This window comes from Rhinolophus sinicus, linkage group LG05 (genome assembly GCF_036562045.2).
Source record: "Rhinolophus sinicus isolate RSC01 linkage group LG05, ASM3656204v1, whole genome shotgun sequence".
Classification (NCBI taxonomy): Eukaryota; Metazoa; Chordata; class Mammalia; order Chiroptera; family Rhinolophidae; genus Rhinolophus; species Rhinolophus sinicus.
In genome coordinates this window covers 138,785,383-138,813,153 of record NC_133755.1, presented here as the reverse complement: position 1 = coordinate 138,813,153, position 27,771 = coordinate 138,785,383, and the positions used below count along the sequence as shown (strand labels likewise).

At 44.9% G+C, this 27,771-nt stretch overlaps 1 protein-coding gene across 6 annotated transcripts in view; it reads right to left on the bottom strand.

Moving 5' to 3' along the window:
* Positions 1–27,771, bottom strand: part of CCDC162P (coiled-coil domain containing 162, pseudogene) — a 164,459-nt gene that overhangs the window by 14,977 nt on the left and 121,711 nt on the right. For 3 of the 6 annotated variants that reach the window (XM_074333386.1, XM_074333385.1, XM_074333387.1), the window contains exons 32-40: positions 26,958–27,053; positions 25,655–25,819; positions 21,145–21,374; positions 20,075–20,213; positions 18,762–18,882; positions 9,644–9,753; positions 2,363–2,512; positions 1,648–1,701; positions 963–1,130 (exon numbers count right to left, since the gene is read on the bottom strand). In XM_074333386.1, coding sequence (XP_074189487.1) covers positions 963–1,130; positions 1,648–1,701; positions 2,363–2,512; positions 9,644–9,753; positions 18,762–18,882; positions 20,075–20,213; positions 21,145–21,374; positions 25,655–25,819; positions 26,958–27,053 — 1,233 coding nt within the window. The remainder of the gene's footprint in view (positions 1–962; positions 1,131–1,647; positions 1,702–2,362; positions 2,513–9,643; positions 9,754–18,761; positions 18,883–20,074; positions 20,214–21,144; positions 21,375–25,654; positions 25,820–26,957; positions 27,054–27,771) is intronic. The other 3 variants (XM_074333388.1, XM_074333389.1, XM_074333390.1) reach the window with 2 other exon arrangements.

The window sequence follows — 27,771 nt, the reverse complement described above, 5'->3', positions numbered from 1 at the left end:
CTGGGAGAAGTAGAGAATCCACTTTTTGTCTAGGAATCTGGTGGGAGCTAAAAAGCTGAAGACATTTTCAACAATTTCACACCGGAAAGATGGCTTAGCAGATTCCAGCCTTCACTCTCTGCTCGCCCTGCTCCTGCAGCACCAGGCCCAATGCATTTTGGTTTTGATCCTTTAATATTTTTAAGCACTTGTACTGTGTGAGCCATTTACAAGTAAGAAGGAATCTCCAATCCTTTCTGGAATGACCAGGCCAAGGCAGAGCATCTGTAGAAGCTCCTCTCAGAGTAATAACCCCACAACCACCCTGAAATTCCCGGGAGAGATGGGAATAAGCACCCAGCTGGGGCTGGCTCTGGGGACATCCAATAGTAGGGAAGGGGACAGTGGGCTGGAGGGTGTTGAGTTGGAACTGAAATTCACACTTATGGGACAACAGGCCCAGGCTCTGTGATGGCCCATTGTAGGCATGTGACCTCCAACTTACAGCTGCTCAGACATCATAGGGAAACGACAAGCCTCCCCAGTGCTGTGAGCACATGGGCGCCCCATCACTCTTCTTCTGGACGGGCCTTCACTGACACTGAATGGTAGAGAAAGGCCAGCGGGCACTTGGAAGTTTGGAAACATCTCTGAAAGCTGATTCAAATTCTGAATCTGCCCAGGGAGCTTTCAGGAGGTACCTGTGGTACCTACACTGGGGTCTGTCCCAGGGCACTGTCCTCTCCTGGATGGTCACATAGACAAAACAGTGACAAATTATGTCTAAATTATCTAACATTCAGTGTCTATCATGGTAACATAATGACAACGCATTGCCAACTCACTCTCTGCAGAGAAAGCTTAGAGCTGGAGCACTCTTGGTTGCCACCATCCCTTGTGACCACAAAGGCCATTCTGTCATTGCTCCGTGAGCAGCTGCTGTTGCGGCCACACCCGCTCACGGCTTCCCTGATACCACTTACTTTCATGTGTACACATGTCATAAACAAGGCTTGGACTAAAGCTTTGTATTCTTCTTGGACTTCTTTTCTGATCTGCTTTTCGAGATTCAGATTCTCCTCTTCCAAATCCGTGAGTTGGGCTCTCAGAGCAGTGATTTCCATGATCATGTTATGACTGAGCTCAGCAACCTAGCAGCAGACATAGATATTATTTTAATGGAAGACAGTGCAGGAATTCCAAACTGCCACTGCAATTTGCACTTGTATTTTGAACCTAATGAAGAAGGCGACGAGACTGTTGTGTAACTCCAAGTTGGTTTAAGGGTCCCAGAAGTGCCAGACAGGTAAGTAAGTGCTCAATAAACGGTTGCTGAATGATTGGCCCGGAAGAGACACTACTTAAGCACTTTTCATCTGGAGAAAATACTTCAATTAACTTGGCCTCCATCTCCAAAATGGCCTTCCCTTGGCATTTCAGCCTAAATTACCTTTTCTTCTTTGGAATGCACTTTAACTGTCCTCAGAATAAAACAAACAACCAGCCCTCCACCCCCAAAATAACAACAGAAAGAAAAAACAAAGCAATAAAAATAACAAAAACCAACCAACCAACCAACAAAAGCCCTCATTACTTCCAAAGTGAAAGCACGGTCCTTGGGTGTTTCTTCGGTGGACTTTCATGGATGGTTTGTAATAACTGACCTACCTGACCAGCATGGTCTTCAGGTGGACTCCGACCTCTTCGTAAAATATCTAATTCCTGAAGAGAAGAAAGCAGTGCTCGACCAAAGTCAAACATTTTTTTTTCCAACCACAGCTCAATTCAGTCAATATGCTCCAGACGCTGCCTATTTGTGTTAATGGAGCTTCGTTTTGACCCTTGGGCTCCACTCGGAGCCAGGACTGTGCCTGAGGATGCCCAACTCAGCATCAAAAGACACAATCAACTTCCAGGTACCCACACGGATGCACAGTACTCAGCTATGGGATAAGCTATTAATAAGCTGGGGCAAAGCCAAGACTCATTATTTGATATTTTAATGCTTCATTTGATTTTTTTTTTAGGCCTTTGCACTTTTCTTAGGTATACGCTAAAATGACACGGATGCAATCCATTTCAGAGTGCAATCTAGGACAGGAAAAGTGACTCTTGGATCTTACCTGTGGGGTCTCATTTTAAGGAAATCTCATCAGGGAGACCCATGATGGTTGGACCTCCTAAAGACAGGTTACTCAAGGGTCCTGGCTTCTTTGCGAGGCCAGGCACAGCGCAAGCTGCCCTGTGTTCGGAGAGCATCGTCCAGCCTCAGGTCTTACATAAGCACACACCCTCCACCTCAACCTATTTGTTTTACTTTCCTCTGCAAACTGACTCCCTCCCCACACCTTCCCCATCGCAGTTCTGGCATCTGGGAACATACTTGCTCCTTCTGATAGAGCTTCTGCCTAGCATGCTCCAACACGTGCTCGTAACACATGGAGTAGCTCTCGAAGTTGCTGCGTTCTCTTGCTATCACATCACAGCCCAGGGAAAGGAGGCAGGCCTCCAGGTGGTCTTTCCTGAACGTGATCTGAAAAGGAAGGGGCACCATCATTCCAGCAGCTCCGGCCTGGCCTCCACACCACGCCAGGATTCATGGCACACATCACCTTGGCTCACAGACCCATTTCCCTTTCTCCTCCATAGGAAAACATCACCTCTAGGCTTGCAAGCCTCTCTTTCAGGTTTGCTCATCCCATTTGCAGGACCAGGGACAAGAGTATAAATGGAGGCCCACATACCATAGGTCTAAATAGTCTAAATATTTAAAGGTTATAAAGCAAACTAACAAACTATTAAAATTTTTAATTCTCCTACTTTGAAACACAGACTTTCAAAAATGACTTGGTAGGCAAAGTTTGAATCTCTGAGTCTTGGACTACTCTGAGTTCTATGCTGAAATGTGGTGACTTGGGGAGAGATGTCTCCACCCATAGCTTATGGCATGAACCCCATTTCTCCCCCTCACTGGCCTCACAGAATACTATGGAGGGCCCTGCAGGCATGGAAGCAGTCATCTCAGCTGTCCACACCCCTACACAGCTGCCCTGGACCCCTCACCCTCCAGGGGGGATGATCTGATGAGGAGGCCCTGGATTTGGGGGATCCCCAGCTCCCAGGTACCTGAGGGTGGTCTAGAAGGAAGGCTGGGGGCCTGAGTGCACATGTCCCCTTGGCTGTGGGGATTTCTCACTCTGTGGGAGAGGATGGGGCTGGAGCAAAGCCAGAGGGCCCTCTGAAGTATGGGGCGTCCAACTGGGGCCCCTCTTGTTCTGGTTGATCAGCCTTGCTGCACAGTCTCTACGCAGTCCCTTTCCCTCCCTTTCTCCAGAAGATTGGGCACCCTTTTCGAAGAGGTGGTCATTAAGGAACAGAGGAAGCATGTGCCCCTCTAAGGCAGGCTTAGATTTGGCTCTGGAGAGCAATGGGAGCCAGCATGTGGAAGGCTGGACAAATCTACCCGACTAAGGCCTGCATATCTATGTGAGTGCTTATGTGTGCCTCTGTGTGTCTATATCAGCGAGTGTGTGTGCGCATTTGTGGACATGTCTGCACGTGTGTCTGTGTCTTTCTGTGTCTATATATGTCTCTATGTGTCTGTGCATGTCCCTCCATGTGTGTCAGTGAGGATGTGTGTGTGTGGATCTGACAGTCTTATGGGGCCCAGCCTACATGAACTTTATCTGTGACACTTCCAGAGCCAGGCGGGCTCCAGCCTTGCTGGCAGCATGCCCCAGAAGCTAGGCTGTTCTTCCAGTCTGGGGTGCTTTCCCTGGCTCTGATCCAATTGTCCGGGTGATGCACAGGACACTGTCCTACCAGTGCCACCTCAGTGCTCCCACCAGCCCCCAGAGACAGGCCAGCTAGGCTTTACCAAGGCAAGGTATTGAGGCAAAGGAGCAGAGAAGGCCAGTCGTGATAAATCCCCATCCCGAGGGAGTGAGGGAAGTGGCTTGTGAGCCGCCGCTCACCCGAGGGGAAATCAGTGTGGTATTTTGGAGGGCAAGCGAGCAGTATCTATGAAGAGGTTTAAAAACCTTCATGCCCTTTGGCCCAGTAACTCCTCTTCTAGGAATTTATCTTTAGGGACTAATAAGAAGTAATACACAAAAATATATGTAAACAGATGTTCTTTATAGTAGCCTTTTGAATAGAAAAGAAAAATGGAAACAATCTAAAGTGCCTTATAATGGAAAACAGGTTGAGTCCATCTTACCCATCTATATGATGAAACACTCAATAGCTACCAAAATCATGCTGTGGACATATACTTATTGTATAAAGAAACATTTATAACATATAGTCGAGGGGAACAATACACTATAAAAAAGGGCATATATAATAATTTAATTTTGTTAAAAAATAATACATGAATGGAAAAAAAAGTTATAAAGTTTGGAAGGAAATACACCAAAATAATACTGAGAGGTTATCAGTGAGGGTGAGAGGATGAGTGTATTTTCTAACACATCCTATTCCAATTTTCTAATGTAATCATAAAAGCATGTAGAATTACAATAGTTATACGTAAAAATGTACATATAAATAAAATGTGTATGTTAATTAAAAGATAGTAAAGCTTGGGTAAAGGCTGTCGCCACAGCAGCTTGGAGGGATGCACTCATGATATGCAGAATGGAGACAGCAGATGAGAACCTCTGCTCATGGGGATTTTATGAGCAGGAGGCAGGGAAGGCACTCAGCCTTCCACACTCACTCTCTAGGGCCTCCTCAAGGGGACCGTTTGTGGAGTGGGGGTGAAGGCAACCCATCCTGCTCCTGGGAAGTGAGCAGTAGGACAGCCAGTGTTAGCTGCTGACACCACGGCAAAAGGAACCAAGATGCCATCCTCTGGACCTTCCTTATGGTGACAGGGCCAAGGCTCCGTGAAAGTAGTGATGACAAAGGAAACAATAGCTGGACTGAGTGTGGTAAGAAAGTCTTAAGCCTTGAGAAGTCATGAGACCACATTTGAGGCCAGCAAGGTGTGGCCAACGACCTCATCCAGGTGAGCTGGGCCATCCAGGTGAGTCTGGAGTCAGCCGCAGACTCAGCCCTCACTGTGTTGGCAGCAGTGCCGGGCTGAGCCTGCCAGCCAGCCTCCAACAGCTCTTTAGCAGGGCAGTCGCTTCTCCAGCACATCTCACCAAAGCAAAGCCACTGACGATATAGGACCCCAAACAAACAAATGCAGGCTTGAACCCCCGTGGCTCTCTGCCACCCTCTTAGCCAGCATGATATTTTGCCCAGCAAGGATGAGGAAACTTTGGGGAGTCTGTTACACGAAGGAGGTGGGAACGGCCAGGAGCATCCCCAGAGGCCAAAGAAGTTGTGTGGCTTCCTTTCCTCCCTGGCTCTGCTGAGGCCTCAGGAGGCTGGGCTGAAAGATTAGCTCCAGGGGATGCACACAGGTGGGTGAGTGTGAGTCAGGGAGGTGGTAAGGGCCCAGCCAGAGCGTCTGCACTGCAGACATGGGCTGGGGAGCAAGCCTGGGGGGGGAGGGGGCAGGCAGGAAGCTGTGACTGGCAGGTGACAGAGAGGTATAGGGAGACTCCCCTGCCCCCAGCAATCCCTCTCTCCAGGTGAACTTTGGTTCTGCAGGCTGTACTCGGCCTTCCAGAAGCAGCATCTGGAGGCACCTGAGCAGCATCTGTTGTGGGAAGCCATGTGGTTTCTGTTGGCACAATCCTTCTATGAGCTCTCAGAGCAATTTGTTTTTTAAAAGCTGTCCTGTAAGCCACCGCAGCCTTCCTAGGGCATTAAATGTCAGCCCTGTGTCAAAACGCAGCAGAAAGAGGCTTCATCTCCCAGCGTTCCCTCCCAGGCATGCCCCTGGGTTCCATAAGAACCACAGAGCAAAGACTGTTGGTTCACTGCCCTCCAGGAGGCTGATTCCTTCACCGACACTTAAACCTGAATCATGATAGATGGCACTGAGCTGGAAGCTCACCAGATTGCCCCATGGATTCTTCTGGAGAGCTAGCCTGAGGTGAAGCATGGTGGGGGCCAGGCCTTATTATATCAAAACTCTGGCCCTGCTGGGAACAAATTGCTCTTTTGTGGTTCGCTTCATCTGGGAGACCCTCATGACAATTTGTTTAACATCAGGCACACACAGGTGTTTTGATGTTTCTAAAACCCACTTCTTGCTGACAAAATGCTTCAGTGACTTCCAGCTGACTCTGGGATAAAATCCAAACTCCTAAGGATTGCATACAAAGGCATTCAGAATCTGGCCCTGCCCACCCTTCCCATGTCCTCCTCTGAATTCAGCTATACTCCCTTCCTAGATTGCTCTATCTTTTCTTCCTGGCCCCTCTTCATCTGGTCAACTCCTACTTATGCTTCAAGACTTGGCCCAAACAACACCTCCTCTAGGAAGTCTTCCCTGACTGCGTCTTGTCCCACCCTCTAGCTGGGTTGTGTCTCCCTTCTCTGAGCTCACATAGCACTCTGTGTGTGCCTCTATCAGAGCACTTAATGTGAAGTGACTTTTCCTGACGTTGCTGGCATTAGTTTCACCTGTTTTCATAAACTCTTTGGGGGAAGGGACTGTAACTTTCGCTTTTATATCTCTAATAAAGTACCTGGAAAAAAAATAGAAAATCTCTAAACACTTGCCAAATGAGTGAATGACTCTTGACATACGAATGAAAATGGTTTTGGAACCCACAGAACAGATTTAAAGTTATAATTTGCAATAAAGGTCAGTCTCTAACTTCAGGCCAGTGTGTTTGATATAAAATTTGGACAAGATGTTAGAACTGATTGTGAAAGGCTGATTTCTAGAATTTGGAGAAGGAAGCAAAGGTCACTAGAAGCCAACAAGGGTTCAAGAAATGTCAGGCCAGATTAAGCTCAGGAAATACAGCAGATGCAGGGTATTTGGATTTTGGCAGGACATCTGAGAAGCTTTCTCCTGATGTCCTTGGACATATGGAGAACAGGACAACTGGATAGGCTTCTGGCCACTGAGAGACTGTGCCCAAAGCACCTGGTCAGCCTGGAGGGGACCCAGCGTGGGCAGTCTGGGCCGGGGGCCTGTCTTGTGAGACACTGTTAGCGGTGACATGAGTAAAGATATCAAGAGCAGCTGACATGACCCTCTGAGGGAGAGTATGCTGAATGACAGAAATCCAGATTTTTAAAGATTTCAAGAGGTGCAGAGAGTGGATCCGACTGAACAGGAGCCAGGCTGACCATATGGCAGTGGCAGGATACCTGACGGCAACACGTGTGCTGCAGGTGACTGTTAGCCTAAAGAGTCAGCCTGATGCGGCTGCCGAACCCGGCACGCTGATGGGCATTGATCAAGCACAACACCCAGGACAAGGGCAGTCTTCACTGGCCAGATGACCTTGAACGTAGAGAAGGCTGGCCAGGGTGGTGTGGGTGCTCATGTAAAGTGGTTGAAGGAAGTAAAGATGGGTTAGTCTGAATAAGAGAAGGCCGGGTTCGGGTCCTCGTGTACGCTTGTGCAGTCTGTGCTCTGCACAGAAGCACCCAGGTGAGAGGGGAACCTGGCACCTGTTCCGTTTCCCAGTTCATGTGCCCTGGCACAGGGCTGCACCCTTCCTTCTGGAGGAAGGGGTGACGATTTGTAATCCGCCACCCAGAAGGGCACCTGTTTCGGCTTGTTCTCGTAGAGTAGGCCCTACATTATAATGTCACAGAGGCTTCACACATGTTAGCTAGCGGTGGTGCTAACTGAGCTCTGACTGACCTGCCCTCAGAGATCTAAAGGCTTGTTGTGAAGGGTCAGAACCATGCTCTGCCCCAGGGACAGAACTAGGACCCATGGTGGAGATGGTGGGGAGACCAAATCCAGCTCAGTGAGAGCTGCCTGAAACAAAAGCTGTTAGGAACGGGGGAGGGGGATGCTTTGGAAGGGAGTGAGTCCCCTGTCACTGCAGATGATCCAGAAGAGCCCAGAAGCCCACCAGGCACAGACCTTGGAGGAACCTAACATCCTGGGGTCCTGTTATTCCAAGACACCAGCAGGCTGAAGCCAACCAGTCGAGTGTGCCCTGGGTTTCACTTGTACCTGCTGTGGGTTTGCCCTGTCTCCTAATACCCACATTTCTTTCCTAGAATATCCTGTCTTCAGTGTTGGGGTGAAGTATGTAGATAGGGGCTGAGCATATCTTGAGCCACAAACGGCTTTTATTGTGATAGAAAATACATAATGTAAAATTTGCCATTTTAGCCATTTTTAAGTGTACATTTGAGTGACTTTAAGTGCATTCACATTGTCATACAATCAATCTCTAGAACGCCTCATCTTGCAAAACTGAAACTGTGTACCTACTAAACAGGAACCCCCTATTCCTCCCCCCTCCCCCAGCCACTGACAAACACCATTCTATTTCCTGTCTCTATGACTCTGACTATTCTTAGGTACCTCATATAAGTGGAATCACCCAGCATTTGTGCTTTTGTGACTGGCTTATTTCACTTAGCATGTCTTCAAGTTTTGTCACAATGAAACATGGGTCAGAATTTCCTTCCTTTTTAAGGAGAGCCACAGAATTTTTTGATTCAAACATTTTTCTGAGCATGTTCCACCTTAATCGCCTCTTTGCCTGTGGCTGAGAATCTCTGAGCTGCCGGGACCCAAAAGGAACCACTTCACCCCTCATCAGAATACACAGTACCACACTTGGGTAGAACTGAAAGTTTAAAGGAAATACGCATAAATCATCAAGTTCTGAGGAAAAATGTATCCTCAACCAAGCTTGTGAGTCCTCTACCTCATAATTAATAACTGAAGTGATTATAAGATTATCGGGAATGTTTGAAGAGCTTAGAAGAATGTAAAACATTCTTGGAAAAAACATTGTCGTTTAAAAAATTTTAAAATTGAGCATATTTTGCTAAGTCAGGTTTCTTTTTCTTTCTTTTTTTTTTTTTTTAAAAAAAGTTTGCATTTCAAAGGAAACTGGATTCCTATCTACCTAATGCACTTATGCTTAATTTATTGGTGATCCTAAAAGCTCTGTTATGGCCAAATGTCCACATATACTCCTGCCTTTTCAGTGGATTCTTTTGATTTAGTAAGGCAGTCCTATCAAGAGTAAACAGTTAAAAACTCTGAGAACTGTGTGTATGCATGTTGTATGTATTAAATATGTATCATATAGAGTTGTTATGGATTCAAATATGTATGCATAGATAAGGTGATACTGGTTTCCTTTGTGGAGAGGAAACTGGGATGGCAGAGTGGAGGAGGGGTGAAAATGTTACCTTTCTGAGCTGGTTTTTTTTCATAGTGTACATTTAAAAAATGTTTTCTAGGTAGTGGTATTATAGGCTGTTTTGGTTTCTCTCTTTTAAATATTCTATACTAAAAAAATCAACAATAGGAAATGTTGCTAGAAATAACTCACTCATAAACAAACTCTAAGGCTACTTAAAAAAATTGGCCAAATCTGAAATTAGCCAACATTCCTCTCTCATCTTTATTTGAAATCAGTCTTTTTCCAAAATTAAAATGGTAACAAGTGATTACTCCTTTGAGTTCAGCCTCAGTATTTATTCATATCTTCATTCTACGGGAGTGATGGGAGCATTAGGAGATGTATTAGGGGAAAGCCTTCCATGTTTGGTTTATGTTAAAATAAAACCCAAAACGCTCCAGAATGACTAATTTTTAATAACATACCTCTAGTCCACCATCCTGGTACTTTTCCATCAATCTTTGTATAAAATTTTCAACTATCTGTGGTCTGACAACGGAAAAGTTTTCTTTCATGACTTGGTGTTTCCAAAGGTCTAGGGGGAGAAACATACCAACACTAGTATCGTGAAACACTGAACACATTAATGTCTATAACATGGCAACTCGCTGAGAGAGCACCGGACACAACAAGCTCTCATTTTCCAACACGCAAAAGCTCGCAGGTGAGGTGGGGACGGGAGGAGATGGTTGAAGACACAGGATCCACTGGAACATGGGAATAAGGAAGATATCTAACAAGATTACTAATGAAAAGATTTGGAAAACCATCTCTGAAAACAGTAAACAATATTCTGTTACCACAGTGAAAAATCCTGAATCAAATGTTATCGTTGATCCAGCACGACATCTATTTTCATTGAGTTCCTATATGTATCTGAACAATTATTTTGGCCTAACACAGCTATTAGAAATAAATGAAGAGCTATTCTATGTATCTGTTTAAGTACATTCTCGGTGTTACAGGCAAAATCAATTTGAAAAGAGAATTAATAAAAAAAAGGGGTGGAAATCCAAAAGAGAGAAGAAAGAGTCACAGATTAGAAATGTTGAGAACTGACAGGCCATAAATGTCAGCTCCTAGATTGAAGCAGCAACAGGGCTGACACATATGAGATGAGGCATATACACAGTTATTCAGAGCAGCATTGTCTGGGACAGGAAAAGCTTGGAAACAACAAATAAACTATGGTATATCCTTCCAGTGAAACAGTATGCAGTTGCAAAGAAGAGAGGACCTTTTCCATGTACTGATATGAAAAGAACCATAGATTGTTAAGTAAAAAATTCAGTGTGCAGAACAGTGGATGTAAAATTCTATCTTTTATAAGAAAGATATGATAAAGATAATGAAGGCAGAGGATGTCCCCTCAAGCCTATTCAAGTTCATTGCTCCAAAACTTTGGCATTCTCCAATATCGAGTCTCCCCTTTCTTTGATCATTCAAAATAGCACACGTTATTTTTTCCCACTTCAAAAAAATCCTTCTCTTAACCCCACTTCTCTTGTCAGCTATTGTCTCATTTATTTGCTCCCTTTTTAACAAAACTCTGGGAGATGTCTACACTTACTGTTTGTGACTTCTCTCAAAATCCTTCTTAAACCCACCTGTTCACCCAGCTTACAACTCCACCATTTTGAAACTGATTTTGTCATAAACATCAACACGACACCAACACCCTCATGTGCTCTAGACATGGTTAACACCAGTGGTTTTACTTGACTACAAGCAACATTTCACACAATTTGTCACTTCCTTCTGCTTGAGAAACTTCCATCACTAGACGCTGGGACTGCACTCTGTCCTACTTTTCCACCAGACTACAAGCAACATTTCACGCAATTTGTCACTTCCTTCTGCTTGAGTAACTGCCATCACTAGACGCTGGGACTTCACTCTGTCCTACTTTTCCTCTGTCTCACTGTTTGTTCCTTCTAGGCCCTTTTGCTGGTTCTCCTTTTCCCTTCCACACTCCCAGCTCTTAATATTAGAGAGTCCTAGGACTCAGCCCTTGATCCACCTCCTTTTTCTATCTACACTCATTCCCTTAGCTAGCTCACGGCTAAATAACATCCTTATGCTGACAACCCTCAGATTTAGATATCATACCCACTTGGCATTTCTTCTTGGATGTCTAAAAGGCATTTCACACTTCACTTGTGCATAATTAAATTCCTCATTTTCCCTCCCAACCTTGCCACCTCAGCTGATGGCAATTCTATTTTCCCAATTGCTCAGGTCAAAAAAATCTTGGAGTTATCAGGGCGTCTTCTCTTTCTTCAACATCTAATACCCAATCCATTACTGACTACTTCAAAAATATGCCCAGAATCTGACCAGTTAATATTTCCACTGCTCCCAACCCTGTTTGAGCCACAATTTCTTCTTGCTTGGATTATTGCAATAGCCTCCAAACCAGCCTCTCCCTTCTCCCACCCTTTCTTCCTTCACTGTCCATTCTCAACATAGCAGCTGGACAGATTCCATTACAATACAAGTCAGATCATATCACTCAAAATCTGGGACAGGCTCCCCATTACATTCAGAGTAAACACGTAAACTCCTGGCAGAGCTCTGCAGGATCTGTCCTCCTTTCACAAGATCTTCCTCTCTGACTTCCGCCCTGACTACTCTCCCTCACTCTCTCCATTCCAGCCCCACTTGGGTCTTTGCTATTTCATAAATATGATAGGCATCCTCTGCTTAGGGCGTCTGTATGGCCTGTCCTTCTGTCTAGAACGCTCTTCCTCCAGACACCCAGATACCTAACTCCCTCCCCTTCTTCAAACTTTGCTCAAAATGCCACTTTCTCAGCGAAGTCTATCCTGACCACCCGAAAGGTGCCTTGTGCCTCCTTCAAACCTCCACAGCACCATCCTCCTTACTCTATTATTTTGTTAGTTCTTATGTTTATGCTTATTGTCTGTCTATTCCCTTCTAGATGATAAACTCCCTGAGGGTAACGATTTTTGCTCGATGACAGGAAGGAGGCATCCCCAAAACAGCACCTAAAATATAGGAGCCTAGAACACAGTAGCTGCTCAGTAAATAGGTATTGAATAAAAGAATGAATTAGAATATGCTAAAGAAGCACTGAAAGGATGTATTAAAAACCAATTAAAAGTGGTTATATAGGGGGTGGTAGAAGAAGATCAGTGGTAGCAATAAGACTTCTAAATGTATACTTTTAATGTCATTTTGAGTTTTGAGCGAAGTGAATGTATTCTGTTAAAAAATACAATAAAATGTAAAAATAATATGACAATGCTAGAACAATGGGAATATGTCAACACTCCTTCACTTGCACATGGCAGAGCAAAAGCACACATGTATGTTGGTTATGCTGCGTACTCCCTTGAGCACAGCCCCAGGGGTGTCTTGAGAGAAATATGAAATAAAAGGCAGCAGCCAAGCACCACCCCCCTTCCCCTTCTGTTGTAGGGTGCTGGCCATCAGCAAGGACATGCTCAGGGCTGCCCCTGCCCCCAGCTGGTTCTAATGTCAGACGAGACTCCCTACTCCTCATACTTTCATTTTGCTGGAAGAAGACACAAGAGGAAGCGTCCTGCACAATCTTCCCAGAAATGTGGTCATGACAGAGCAGGCGCCTCTAGCATTCGCACTTATTATGTTATTTATTGGGGGGGCCTGGTTTTGAAAATAGGATTCCATGTTTCTTCTACAATTGGCTGCTTCCCATCCTAACAAACATATCTGATTTTCCTTTTCCTTTAGGACAATAAAGGCATATCGGCCACCGTCCTAGCACAACTGAAGTGGAAAATGCAAAAGAGTTAATTTGCCTAGCAGTTCACACTTAAGATGTTTAAGACTTTCACAGGTCTAAGCTTTGACAAGACTAAGTTCATGTATATTTCAGACAAGAAATTGGATACTTTCCCCAGGGCACGTTAGTGGCAGGTATCTGGCTCACAGCTAAGCCTGGTGAGGGACCACATCCATCACACAATTCTTGTTTGGGGACCATCACCTGCCAAATGCCCACAGAGCTGGTTTTGGGTTTAACTCTGGGCTCAGCTGAAGGGGATGTATTTTACTGGCATGGTGGGAAATTGATCCAACACAATTTTTCTTCATGAGTTCAAGTCAGACATGTGTATGCATCTGTAGGCAGGAGTCAGGGGAAGCCAAAGAGAGTAGAATTCATCCAAGAGAAGTAATTCCCGGCCAAGTGGAGTTGACATTCTCCAAATGTGTCTCATTTTCAGTGTGTGTGTGTGTGTGTGTGTGTGTGTGTGGTCATGGCTTCTTTAAGATGAAGCAGTTTTTGACAGAAGCATGAATTTGGGAGAGAGACAGCACACTGGGCATTAAATTAGGGTTTTGTTCTCCCCCCTCACACTGTTTCCAGGTCTTTGACTGGAGGAAACTTTGATTCCCTGGTGGCCAAACCACTTCCCCCCTCTCTCTCTCTTTGAACACTCCACTCACCGCCCCACCCTCCATGCAGCCCCCTCCCTCTAGGAAGAGCATCACGGTTTGGTAGCATTTCAGTTCCCTAACACAACCATGAGCCCTCTGTGCCTGAGTGGTCCCTGGGTCCTAAGCCAAAGCAGAACTGAAACTTAAAGGCACACAACTGCCAATCAAGGTTGTTCTCCATGACCAGGCAGGGGTGTGGGGAGAGGTTGAAAACCTTGTTGCTTCAAGCATATGTATGTATTTTGTACTCCTGTGTTTCTCAAACTGCTCCCCAGAACAGTAATTCCTTGAGCTGATGACAGGTGTTCCCAAGGGGAAAAATGGGTGCTATGGGCAAATAAATTTTTAAAAGATTTCATACTCTATCTCTCTCCTGGAGATTTATAATTCACAGTAGGATAGTAAAGGCTCTGAGAAGGTCTAGAGTAAAGAAACCTTTTAAATTATTTACTCCAAATTTCCCAGACTTATTTTGACAAAACAAACAAACAAACAAAACCCTTCTCTCTCAGCTCCTGCGAAAATCCTCCTTTCTAAAGCAATTAAGACTAAGAGTTGGTTGGTTAATCAAAAGAAGTCTGTGAAACCAGAGAATGCTTAAAAGATGACATGCAGTATTTTAAACATTTTATTTAACTTAAAAGTATACCAGTACACAGACATTTGCCGATATTCTAATGCAGAGCTTAGTCCTTTCTTCTCCTTGTGTGTACCACCCACTGGAGTTCTGTACCATCTTTCTTCTATAAACCGTCATGTATGTGCATGGTCTGCAATTTCTAGTGTTCATGTTTTTGGTTTGTTTCTTTCCTTTTATGGAGAGAAAACTTAAAGACCATAAACCAACCCAAATGCATCCGTTTTTAGAGCAGTTTTAGGTTCACAGAAAAATTGAGCAGATAGTACAGAGAGTTCCCGCATAGCCCGTGCTCCCACCCTTAGCACACAGCCCCCCTCATTATCCAATCGCACACCAGTGGGGTACACCTGTTACAATGAAAAACCTACACTGCCATGCCATTATTACCCAAAGTCCATAGTTTTCATTACGGTTCAGAAATGAAGGGTTTGACAAATATATAACGGCATGTATCTACCCTTGTTGTGTCATACAGACTAGTTTCACTGCCCTAAAAGTCCTCTATGCTCTGCCTGTTCATCCCTTTCTCCTCTCCACACCCCTGGCAACTGCTGATCTTTTTAATGTCTCCATAGCTTTGTCTTTCCCAGACTGTCATATATCTGGAATCATACAATATGTAGCCTTTTCAGGTTGGCCTCTTTCTCTTAGGACTGTGCACTTAAGCTTCCTCCATGTTTCTTCATGGCTTGATAGCTCCTTTCTTTTTCAGTGTTGAATAATATTCCATTGAATGGATGTACCACAGTTTATCCATTTCAACTTCGTTTTTAAAGAACAGATCTCCTTCTTTTTGTACTCCTATTTCATTGGTTTACAGAATACATAATTAAATTACTCAAATACAGTGTTGAGCAAAAGTAGCATAAATAGGTTTGGAGTAAACAGTGACCCGTGATGCTTGGTGAACCTACGTAACCCAAAGACTGCGATTAGGGAGTACTTTGCCGGCTTCCGTTCCCAAAGGAGAGGAAAGCTTAGGTCATCCACAAGTGTGCTAGTGCAGGGTGGCTGCGAGAGCACCTGCATTGCTGCTGAACTGTGTTCCAGGGCCCACGGCTGGGGAAAGCTGGCCTACACCATACAATCCTCAGCATTTTGATTGTGCTTCCCTCAAGTGCAACATTTGTGTTCACTCACCTTTAACAAATGGATGCTTATGTATTTATAACTTTCTACAGTACAATCACTGGCTAATACTGCAAAGCATGATGTGCTTAGGGAGAGGTCTCTCCAGTGTGAGAATGGATCTCAATCCACTTTCCCAATCGCTCCCTTGACCTTTTAGTTCTTTTGTCTGACTTCTTATCAGATGTGATTGGGTTATTTTTTTAAACCTCAGAATGTGGCTGAAGATAAGCATGTACCAGGATTAGAAGTGTCACCTCTACGATTTAATATTCGCTTGTGGGTTGCCTTCCCATGGTCACTTCAGAATACCTCAGTGTGGAGTGTGACATGGGACTTCTTACATGTGGACTAAATCTATTTAGAAGTTCCATTAGGTTGGTGCAAAAGTAATGGCTGTTTAAAAGATTAAACATAATTGCAAAAACTGCAATTACTTTTGGACCATCCTTATAATATTTTCTTCCCATACCCCTGGGGTACTGCTGGCCATTTTGGAGACAGCTGGCCTTATAATTGCTCAGAGACATCTAGAAAATCAATTAAAAATGACTTCAATGCCAAAATGTCAAAGATGGAGCATGGCAGAGTCTCTCTGAATCAGGGGAGCCCATCTCTCTGCTAAGACAAACCCCGAGGCTGAAAGGGGAGGGGAGAAGCCACTTTTGAGAAAGTTCTCAGGAGACCACTACTTCAGCTACCAAGAACTAGCAGCAGACCGGGTGTGCCTGCCGCATTATTAGCTGCTCACTGACAAACGGACAACTCACTCAGAAGCTGTATAAAAAGATTAAGCTCCAAGACAAAGTGGGGAGGAGGGAAGGAGATAAAGGGGAGAAGTATCAAGGGCTCCTTTCTGGCAGGTGTAAATGTAAACACCGGAGTCAGCCAAGAGGGAGGGACGAGACTTCGGAGCAAGGGCAGGAGCCTGTGATGTCCCCTGGCCTCAGTCTCTCCATTCCCAACTCTGTCCAGAGAAACCAGTAGATCCAAACAACCTTGCCCACAAAGGGTGGTCTGTGTTGCATGAAGAAGCAGCCGTCTGTTGGAAGCCTATCTGCTATGGCTGCTGCCTGTTGCTGAGATGAGCAAGAGGTGGTTTTATTGCCTTCTTTGAAGGTACCCACCCCACAGCGGTCCCAGGAAGACTAAATTGAATAAATATATATAAAAGCACCCCTGGCATGAAGTGGGGAGTCTGTCACTTACACTGGGGGAAGTCAGGATAGGCAGAGACCCACGCTTCCAGATTAAGTCATGTTGAACAGACCAAAACCAAAATACTCTCACTGTTGGCATTTATTTTCAAAGCTTTCTGAGTACAGAATTGACCAGTATACTCTAGCCATAGTAAGGTTTGGTATTACCCACCTTACACCACTGAGAATAACTCTACGTCTCCCCTCTGCCTGACTTTCACCAGCCCCTTACTGAAGGCCCTTTCCACGCACAGCTGACAAGCACCACACACAAGGGGCCACACCGCACAGCTGCAGCGCAAAGATGCTTCCTTCCCCTAGCCCCAGCCCAGGCATCTCGTAAGAATCACAGCCCCGAAACGTACAGATGGTTGCACCTGCCCTGTGTTTGTGGATTTTCTCCAAGGACTTGGAAGGGAGCTGTCTGAATGCAGCAAACACAGCACAAACAACAGGCGCTCTGTCTTGTTAAATATCCTGTAATTGGAGCTCACCCACACTCAGCTTTCGGGTGACATGCAGAGACGCCCAGTGGGGACCGGTTGCTCTCTCATGGCACAGCTTTTCCCAGAGCCCTGTTTACAGAATTCAGTTACTCGAAGCACTGAAACTGCCAATGGCTTAGGTGAGGACAGAGGTTATTCATAAATACTACAATGTCTATGGACTTCGCCTCCAAAGGAAAACCTATTTCTATTTTTTTGCTAGTCAGACAACTCGTCAGTAGCTCAAAGGTTGTGGAGTTTCCTACAGAATTAGTAGGAGTTAGGAGGAGATATTGCAGTTCAGACAGGACCAGCTGCATAATCTATGGCACATTAAAATAAAAATGCAGAGCTTCTTGCTCAAAAAGCAGGAAAAAAGAGCCGTGATAGGTACTAACATATAGAGTTCTCCTTCTGCCATCCCTCTCTCGACCTGTCATGGTGTTCTTATTTGTTGCACTCCCAGACATGGGAATGCTTGCAGGGCAAATGTGACCCTCGTGGGCATGTAGGGGCCTGCCCTGTGACTGGGTGCAGGAGTGTACGTGGCCTACCGCATACAGGACCGAGGCAAAGAAGTTGAGCCAGGGGTCTCCCCTTCCCACAGGCTCACCGCCCCAACCCACTGTGGACAGGCAACCGCAGGAGTATCACAACCTCCGTGCTGGGATATTTTGGAGATCCAGGGATGGGCCACAGGCTTGTCTCACTAAGTTACCCCTCAAACACGCTGTGGTGCTGTCAGCCTGGGATCCTTCAGAAGCTGCCAAGTACACAGACCCACCCCGAGCCTCTGCAGGCTCAGGCCCTGCCTGGGGTGGAGGACTGCAGTGATTGCCGAGTGGGGATAGTGAGGGGGAGTCCAGGGGTGGCCTGGGTGATGGAGAGCAGAGCAGCAGCAGCTGAGAACCCCTCCTGGCAAGGTGGGGAGGCAGCAGGAGGTGGGACCACATGAGAGCCAAGGCTCCACGGCCATGGTGCATGCTCCATCAACTTACTGGATTCCACTTACAAAACAGAAGTTCTAAGTTGAAATGAAGAAGTTCAAGATGGCAGCCACAGAGCATGAAAGCCCACGTGCCCCGAGTCCTGTGTGAGTCCCTGGTCACACGCCCATGAAGTAAGTCTCCCTGACTTTAGACCTCAGATGAAAGGAAACAATTTTGATGCCTTCCCTCCCCAAACATATGCATTGGTAAGAGCTTGACATAGATACGTCATGTACATGTGTAATATAGATACATATATGGAATAAGAAAAGCTTTATGTGTTTCCCCCATTTCAACTTTATTTCAGTTACGAGTTGACCAGCAGGGTTGAGACTGTATAAGACTATAGTTAACAAATGTTGTCTATTTTATTTATCTATCTAAATTTAATTTATTTTTCAATTACAGTTGACAGACAACAAGTGCGTTCTATTTAAAAGCCTTTTAAGTGGAAGGAAGTATATCAAAGTGTTAATAGTAGTTCTCTTTGGACCAAGGTGTTAAAAAGCAATTTTTATATAATTTTCTGGGCACTGTGAGGTTTGTTTATTTTTGTTTTTGTTTTTCCCCCCCATAAATATGGATACACGGATTGCTTTTATAATTAGGAAAAAACAGTAAATGTGATTTTCTAAGGTAATAAAATAAACATACTTTACCTGTAGGGAGAGTGCACTGCTCCTTGGACTTTTCTGACATAACCAGTGTTATCTCTCTGTTAACTTTTCTTAATACCTCCTGGATCATATGTATTTCAAGATTTTCCAGAAGTTTCTGAAGCTAGAAGAAGCAGTTTGAGAGTCAGTCTACATTCAGTTTATTCTCTAGGCTCCCAAGTCAGATTCCTGCAGAAGGGCCTTGGGCGGCTCCTGTCCTGCAGGTACGGTCTCCCGTGGAAGAAGAAGGGTCCCTGTCTCGGGCTCCCACGTGCGTCAGTGGGGGTGGATACACCTCTTTGGAAACCAACATCTTTTCTTCCTGGCCCACATCCTGACTGATAAAATACAACCCTTTTTGCCAAGTTCTGCTAAATTGGAAAATGCTCAGTGCCTAAGGTGCCCTCAGATGCCTTGGGCAGGAAGTGTGGGCAGGAATTTCTTGAGCTGTTATCATAAGAGAAGCCCTCAGGTCTGAAACTCAATGTAGACACCAAGGAGGATTTCGTGAGAAGATTTAAAACCCCATACATGACCAGAGTAAACTCTGTTCCGATAACTGTGAGCTCTCCCTTAATCCATTATGCTTGCAGAGCACACGTTTCTCCCTGTCAGAGGACCCCAGGTGCTAGAGGGGAACCAAGGTTCAGAAGGGTAAGCAATAGGCTGGGGACTGAAGGGGGTGTGTGTGTGTGTGTGTGTGTGTGTTGGGGGACAGGGCACTGCATTCTCCTTGATGCTCATGGGCACACATCTCAGCCTTGACACCAAACACCTTGAGGCTTTGCTTGCCTGTTATAATCAGCACAGCTACGTGGAGCCTGTGTCCCAGGATCAAGGTGAACAAACACTTGGGAAAACAACCACATAGATCATCTAACACACGCCAAATGGGCTAGTGCATAAACGGCGTTGTGTGATTCACAGAAAAACAATCACAGGAGCTATTTTAAATATTCCATTTCCATGAACGTGTGTATGGAGGTGTGTGGGGGGGTACCTGTGTGCTGGATTTTATGTTTAAGATGCTAATGGCTGTGTTTTCTGTTGTCTTTTTTGTGGTGCTGTGCCTTAATTTGGAAAAACTCAAATATGAAAACCTAGACTTAAAGTTATGAGATCTTAATTGGTAGTTATTTGCTTAATCCAAGCCTCACATGCTTTTAAATACTTAGTTCCCTCTGAGCCTGTTCAATGATTTACAAACCTTCAATTTATACTTTAGAAAACAACACTACTTGGGTACATCTGTAGTTTTACATGCTAATGCCATAAAGCAAATTTTCAAAGCCAAATTCAAAACAGCTCTTGCATACCTGCTGAGTTTTTATTTCAATTTCTGAAGCTCCTTTTGGGGGAAGAATAGATTGACTACTTATTATAAGTTCTTCAAATTCATCTTCTTTCCCCATCCGCCTAGCAATGGCTCTCATGCTGGGGTAGAGAATGTCAGTTCTAGCAAAGAAGAGAGAGAAGTTGCAAACAAACATATCATTTCTCATTCGGATTCTCTGACAATTATTTTCATTCATGTTCTGTTTCCTGTCATCACCTATAAACCTCCCCACCCATCACAGCCAGTTACAGCAACATGTAAATTCATCACAGTTGCCACTCCCTTAGTCGATATTAAATCCCAAGGCCTTTTCCCACTGGATACATTTAATTTCAGTCTTCATTTTTCAAAATATTGAGAAGTCTTGCTATTCCCTAGTCACCAGGAAAGCTGACTGTAATAACGCCTAAGACAGACAATTCAGACTGTGCTACCAAAGGGAACCTTCTCGTGCTCAGTAAGGTCCAGGGTGGTGGGTCGGTGCTCAGTGAATGCTTGTTTGGTGACAGACACATGGCAGAAGCCACATGTCTTTTGTGCCAGCTAAATCATTCCAGCCAGGGCTTGAAGCTGTGAAAACACCCCAGCATCTCGCAGGCCTGATTATATTAATACCACTGTACCTTATTATGTCTCTGGCTGCAACCCATGGCGCTCCCAGAGACTCAGCACTTGGGTCTAATGGGGCAGACAGTGGGGAGAAATGCAGCAGCATCTCCCCACCTGGTGCTCGCTGGGATCCTGTGAGCTAAATAGCTTAGAGTCAGCACCACGGGGACACTCTAAAAGCACAAGTTCCCGGGCACAGAACTCTGGGTAAATGATGTACAGTGTGGCTCAGTGGAATCCCGCGCCACCCCTGCAGTCAGCAGAACGCAGTGTTTCCTGTGAAATGCTGTTTGTAGAGACACATCGCCCAGCTTCCTCTGGGCTCCGTGGGGCTGGCTGCACCAGGATTCAGGGACCAAATCTTATCAGGGGAAGGGGCTGGAGTCTGGCAAACCCCAGGTTCCATCTGTTCCCATGAATGTCCACCTCAGCAACACTTACCCATAGAGCTCAGAGAACTGCTTGTGGAAAGAGACAGAACTGCTGTCCTGGCCTTTTAGCTTAAGCCGACCCCAGTGCTCCTTCAGCACTTCCAGCTGCTTCCACCGCACCAGAAATGATCTCAGCAAAGCAAGGGACATGGCTGCATCGCACGGGCTCCCCAGAAGCTTGGAGGCCTGTGGGCGGCTTTGGAACTGACTTCTGACTCCTGGCGCTCTGCACAAATCTGGCTGAAAGTGTTACAGAAAGTCTTCTTTATTGATCACGTACCAACACGGGATAACATTTTACCCGCAGCCCGCACGGAATGAAGTCTTTGAACAGTGACTCCTCTCCCAGGAGGAGTGGTTTACACACCTGCAGCAGTTGTAGGGCTTAGAGATGGAAAGCGTGTTTCCTGAACAGACAGGATACAGATTTCTGCTTGAGTCGTGAACCACTCAGTTTTACGTCTTTTTTTACTTGGGTACTAACATTTTATCTCCCTTTGAAAAATCAAGCCTTTCGTGTTTAACCTCAGCATTCTGGAAAGTGCTCTTCTACACACTCAAGATTTAACTCCTCAAATGATAGAGTAGTAATATAACCTTTAGCTGGGGATTTTATGCATTGCATCGGTAAGTAAATGGAAACCTAAGTTTGTCATATGTCCTGTTCCTTCTGCCATCCTTTAAAAGTTAGGCAGAGAATATGTCTCTTAATTTGAGTTTATTATTCAACAGGCAATTGTACTTTAACAGTATGATTTGTTCATTCATTCACTGGTGCTCCTCTTAAATATGTGATTGTTGAGGGGCTGTTATGAGCCCTGGAGGATGTGGAGGTAACAAGGGTTTCAGGTCCCTGCTCTCCTGTAGCCAGGGGTATGAGGGCCAGGTCACCCAGAGAATGATAGACAGAATGGGGAAACTGTGCCCAGGACTTCCGTCTGACAACAGCGCCTCAGTCACAGGAAAAGAAGCTTTCCTTTGCAGACGAGACGGGAAATCAGGATCACGATGTTATGACAAGAAGGGCCTCAGAGAACAATCAGGTAATAGCTAGCACCTTAGACACTCAAGTTCCCAGGCTAGGAATGGGAAGAAACACCACCTGGTGTAACTAGATCCTAGATCAGTGCTATTTACATATCTCAGGATATGTTAATATCTTTATGTCAATACCTTATGGGCAGCGCTGACAAAAAAGAGGGTTGGCAAGACCCAGGGAGAGTGAGCTCCTGAACACAACTGACAACCCTTCGACCTCGCAGCCTCCCTCCTCAACGATCAGCTGATCCATGCATTTCCAGGTTTATTTTATCCTCACAAACCTTTCATTAAATGAAATCTTACACAGTGGCCCAAAATATCCAACAGCCCAAGGCTGATCATGGTGACAGGGAAGAAGCAGCCTACAGGCCACGTAGTTGGCCCCCTGCACTCAAAAAGCCGCAAGGTGCCTCTGAGAAAGCCAGGGCTCCTGGGACCAACATTTTTAAAGGCCCTGAGCTAATCCATCACCTTCACTTTGGAGCTCCAGAGACTGAAGTCTAAGAGATCACAGAGCTGGTGCCACAGCTGGGACGGGAAACACAGAATCCTAACTGACTGGCAGTATAAATGCCAGGGTCTTATATTGTTTATGAATATTTAAATGCTCTTAAATAAAACAAATCACAAAATAAAACTAATTTAAATAAATAATAATTTTAAAGCATGCTTACCCTGTTAGTATATAGTTGGCCCTTTAACAGCATGGGGGCTGGGACCCTGACCCTTATGCCGCTGAAAAATCTGAGTATAACTTAAGCTGAATTTGTGGATGTGAAACCCAGGGCTATGGAGGGACAACTGTATATTTATTGAAAAACATCTGTGTATAAAAGGACCTGCACAGTTCAAACCCCTGTTGGTCAAGGGTCAACTGTATTCATATTAAGAGAAGTGTTCTCTTCCTAAGTGTTTTAAAGGATGAGAGAAGGAATAGGAGATAAAAATAAAGGACAAAGCAGGGGGAAGTGGGGATGTCAGGAAACAATGGTAATCCATCAGAAACAGGGCCAAAAAACGGTAAAGAGAAGGAACCAAAGGAGCCAGCATGCTTCTTGCTCTCGGCACTACTTGGTCTATACCCAGCTTTGCAAGTGCTGCTTCTGGGTGAAGCATCTAATTCTGCGGCAGAATTTAGATGGCTCATCTAAACACACTTCATGTTCCACTAATTGGCCTGAAGTGGACTTGTGACTCAGTGTTAGTAAGACACAAGGAAAACCTATTGGAAGCCTTCTGGAAAAGATTTTCCTTCTTGATAAAATGATAAAACTCCTTAAGGAAAAAGGGTTTTTCCTTCTCTTCTCATCTTACAAGGATGAGGGAGGCATTTTGCTGACACACCCAGGATGGCAGAGCTGCGGGCCTGCACCTACCGGGGTGACTGCTCCAACCTGACCTGCCTCCTTCAAAACTTGTTTTGAAAGATTACTACACTTCTCTAATTTCAGTCATGGCTAGTGGGACAAGCTGGTACTTATGGCAGGTGCTTCTTTAGTTGGCATCGAAGAGCATCCGCTTAAAGGTGGAGGAACAGAAGAAGCTCCTAAAAAAGTAGTTTGGAAGTGGAAACCCGAAGGCTAAGGAGGAATCAATCAGATGACGAAGTAGAAAGTGGGAGAAGATGATAATCATTTGGACTGGTGGACATGGGTGGTGAGGGAGGATGGAGAAAAGTAGACAAACTTGAGAGACATTAAAATAATAGGACAGTAAAACTTGGGAGTCTGATTATAGGCTATGATAGAGAGAAGTCACACACGAGGTCCAGATTTTTTGGCTGGGACAGGTTGAGGTAAACTGACAGCAAAGATGGAAAAAGGAGCAAGTTTTGGGGCCGTAGAATGAGCTCAGTGTGGGACACACTGTCCCAGAGATGGAACAAGGCAGTTGAGCATGTGAGTCAGACAAGGCTGTGTTTTGGACTGGACGTGTAGATTCTGGCGTTGTCACATGTACGTCATCAAAGTCATAAAAGCAGACAGGTTTGCCTAGGGAGAGGGGGAGGAGTGGAGAAACCCAGTGGATAAGAGTATGCGAGAGCTCCAGGGCAAGACTGTTAGTTTGGCATCTGGGTCTCTCTCCTCAGGAGGCATGGGACTGTCAGCACAGTGCTTAACCTTCATGAGCCTCATTATTCTTATCTGTAAAATGAGAATAATGAAAGCACTCATGGAATTATTGTGAGGATTAAAGACATGACTAATTAATGAAGCATCTGAACAGATCTTAGTCATAGCCAATAGCAGTATTAATAGTATTCAGAACCAATGTGTTGGTTAGACACAGAAGGCACAGGGCCCAGGACCCACAAAACGTTTTCATTTCTTTTTAAATCAGAAAAAAGAACATTTCGGATGAATAAAATGCTTTAATATATGACATTAATATATTTTTCTTTATATTAACACAGTCATAAACGGGAACTTAAAATTTTTTTTTATGGAAGAAAGGGTCCACAAAGACAAATGTGTCTAGAATCATGGAAATCAAAATGCAGCCCTGGTAGAAGTTGTCGTGAGACAAAACTCCAAAAACAACATTTTGGGCATTGGCAGAGGTAGAGGAATCTACGGAGAAGCCTGAGAAGGTGTGTCCAGCACAGTCGGAGGAAAGCTGGGAGAGACTTGTGCTTTGGAAGCCAAAGGAAGAGAGGCTTCGAGAAGGATACACTGTGTCAAATCCTGCCAAGGGGTCAGGTTGGAAGGGGACTGAATGGTATCCAGAGAATTTTGTGACAAGGACCGTTGAGCTCTTGATGACAGTGGTCTCAGTGGTGAGATGAGGAAAAGGAGAGATTGCAGTTTCTGCAGAGTAGATGGAAGGTAAGGAAATGGAGATGGCTGGTACACACATCTCTCAGAAAGTTTAGCTCTGGAAAGGAGGCTCTTTAAATAGGGGCACCAGCTAGCTTACCCTGGGTCCAGACAAGTTTCTCCCTGGTTCTCAGATACATGCAGAATTGTTTCAAGTTAGGATACGAGGTGGGCTAGTGGCTCTTGGTACTGAGAGTTTCAGAGGGACAGATTCAAAGGAGGGGGTGCTTGCCTAGGAGTCTGTAGGCTCATTGAGTGATGAAGAGAGGGGCCCAGACTGGAAATGTTCACCCGGGGCCCCGGTCATACCCCTCTGGTCTTTCCAACTCCAGTCGTAAATGTGTGACTCACACGGAAAAGAAGCCAGCAATGGAGCATTGGTTCCATTTGTTTTCAATGCAATTCCCACAACCTTTGTTCTATTTTTAAAATTAAAATAAATGGCTATACCTCTGATCACAGGACATATTGTAAAAGAAAACACTTTGGAGTGGCTTTCACAGCTACTCCTGCTCAGTGGCTACTCCTTGCAGCGTGAACCCTGCCCTGGGACCCACCGGGAGAGGCTGGGGGCGGGGGGGCAGACGGGCCTCTCTAGTCCACGTCTACACTAGGAAGGTCCTTAGGACCATGAAGCATCGGCCAGCGATGTGGGCTGCTCACCGAGAATACCTGTGTACTTTTTTCTAGTGTGGCTTGCTGTCCTGGGGGACTCTCCATGATCATATGATAGCTGCTCAGAAGTACGTCTTCCATGAGCAGGTGCATGCCCACCAGCTCTCCATGAGCCACCCTGAGGTCACGGTCACTCAGCCTGCAGAGGCACAGCTGACATCAAAAGAGAACAAAGCAAAATGAAAACATCCATGTTGAAGACTTCTATGTATCCTTTACACATGGTTTTTGGGAAACAAATTAAGAATAACTGTGTTTATAAGCCCTGCCCTCCCAACAATTAAAAAATTCCATAAAAATCAGAGTAACATTTCTAGCTCAAAGTGTCCTTTGAACATACCAGATTTTTGGTTCTGTGTGGAAACCCAAGCTTCCCAGCCCTTATAGCGGTGTCTGGACATGGTAAATGTATAGTGTGAGCCCAAGCTTCCTTTAAAAGTACAGATATAAACACATGTATGCATAGGGAAAAATATAAACCAAAATGTGAACTGTGCTTATCTCCTAGTAGGAGGCTATGACTGTTTTTCTTTTAACCATTCTTATTATTTTACTAAAAAAAACACCAAAAAAAACAAACACTTTTTGACTAATGGAGAATTTTGAGCATATACAAAGGCAAACAATAGTCTCCATCACCCATTCCCAAGAACCATCAACCCACGGCCAGTCCTGCTCCATCCTCATCACTCCCCACCTCCATATTATTTTGAAGCAAATTTAGGATTGATTTTCATGTTGTTTTTAATACTTTTTTATATTTTATATTTTTTAAAATAAGAACATAATGTTTGCTTAAGTAATCAAGGGGAAAACACATAATTGAAAGAAATTCTCCTTCTGAGTCCTGCTTAAAAAGGTCTGTTCCTATTACTGTTCATAGATGGGTCAGGAGTCACACATCTCTGAGCTACCAGCCTGGTTGTTTCTCTGGGAGGCCCACAGAGTGACTGGGAATGGATGGCCTCTCTCCCAGCATTAATGGCCACAGGAGTTTCATCTGTGTCTATAACCAAGGCTGTTACCAGCTGAGACCATGATTCTCTTCTGTTTTAATAAAGCATGACTCACCTTGCAGGTGTTGGGTTTACAGCCTCGTTATAAAACATCCTGCTGGTCTTATAAATGATTCACTGGCCAGAGTGTTGAGGATTTGACCTTTGGACCCAATGACACCTGCTCTGCAGTCGGACTGTGGTTGTCTTTGTGACAAGTGGGAAGACCTATCCTACCTGCATATTTTTTTAAAATTTATTTTTAAAATTTATTGGGGTGACAATTGTTAGTATACCTGCATATTATATTCCAGAGTATCCGGGCTGCTACTCGTCACTGGAAATGGTCCTCCATCTTCCAGAAATGCTCTCCAAGGGAACAGCACAAATGCCTAAAGGAACCAAATAGTAAACATGATAATGCTGTTCTGTGTCCATAAGAGACATCTGTATATGAACAGGATGTCTGTGTCTGCACCCCAAAATACTGCAGGATGATTTATTTATTATGTAGAAGTAGTTCTTAAGGTATAGTCTCTGATGAAGCAGAGGAGAGAGTCATAATCTTACTTTGTTTGATAAGATTTAGAAATCGTATTTAACAGAAAGTAGCTAAGCACAGAAGGATACTTAAGACTTCAGTGTAACTAGTTAGCACCAGTGTTCAAAAGTTCCAGAACAGTATAATACCAATGGGACATATTTATAACCAACAAACTAAACTTACTTAAGTGTAAGTGTTCTAGATATTGGGAATCTTAAAAATGTATCCTTCAGCACCATTGTGCTCCAGTTCCAGGTAACAGTGCTAAATCAGTGTTGCAATGGGCTCCTGTCTGCACATCACTGTCTAACAGCCAAAGCACCCCCGACTCCTTGTGGTACCACATGCAGCCCTGGGTGCAGTGGGCCTGTCCATCTGACTCCATTCTGCACTTCTAGACCTGGTAGTGGTTCCAGACAATTCCTAGCGTCGGAGTCAATTCAGGTAGCAGGGAGCCAGGACATCTGCATCCACCTAAGCCCAGGCAACAGCCAAAGGCAGAAGGAACAGGCTCAACGGTCATGGTTCAACCTTGTTTTCTGGGTCTAAAAGAGGGTCAAGGCTTG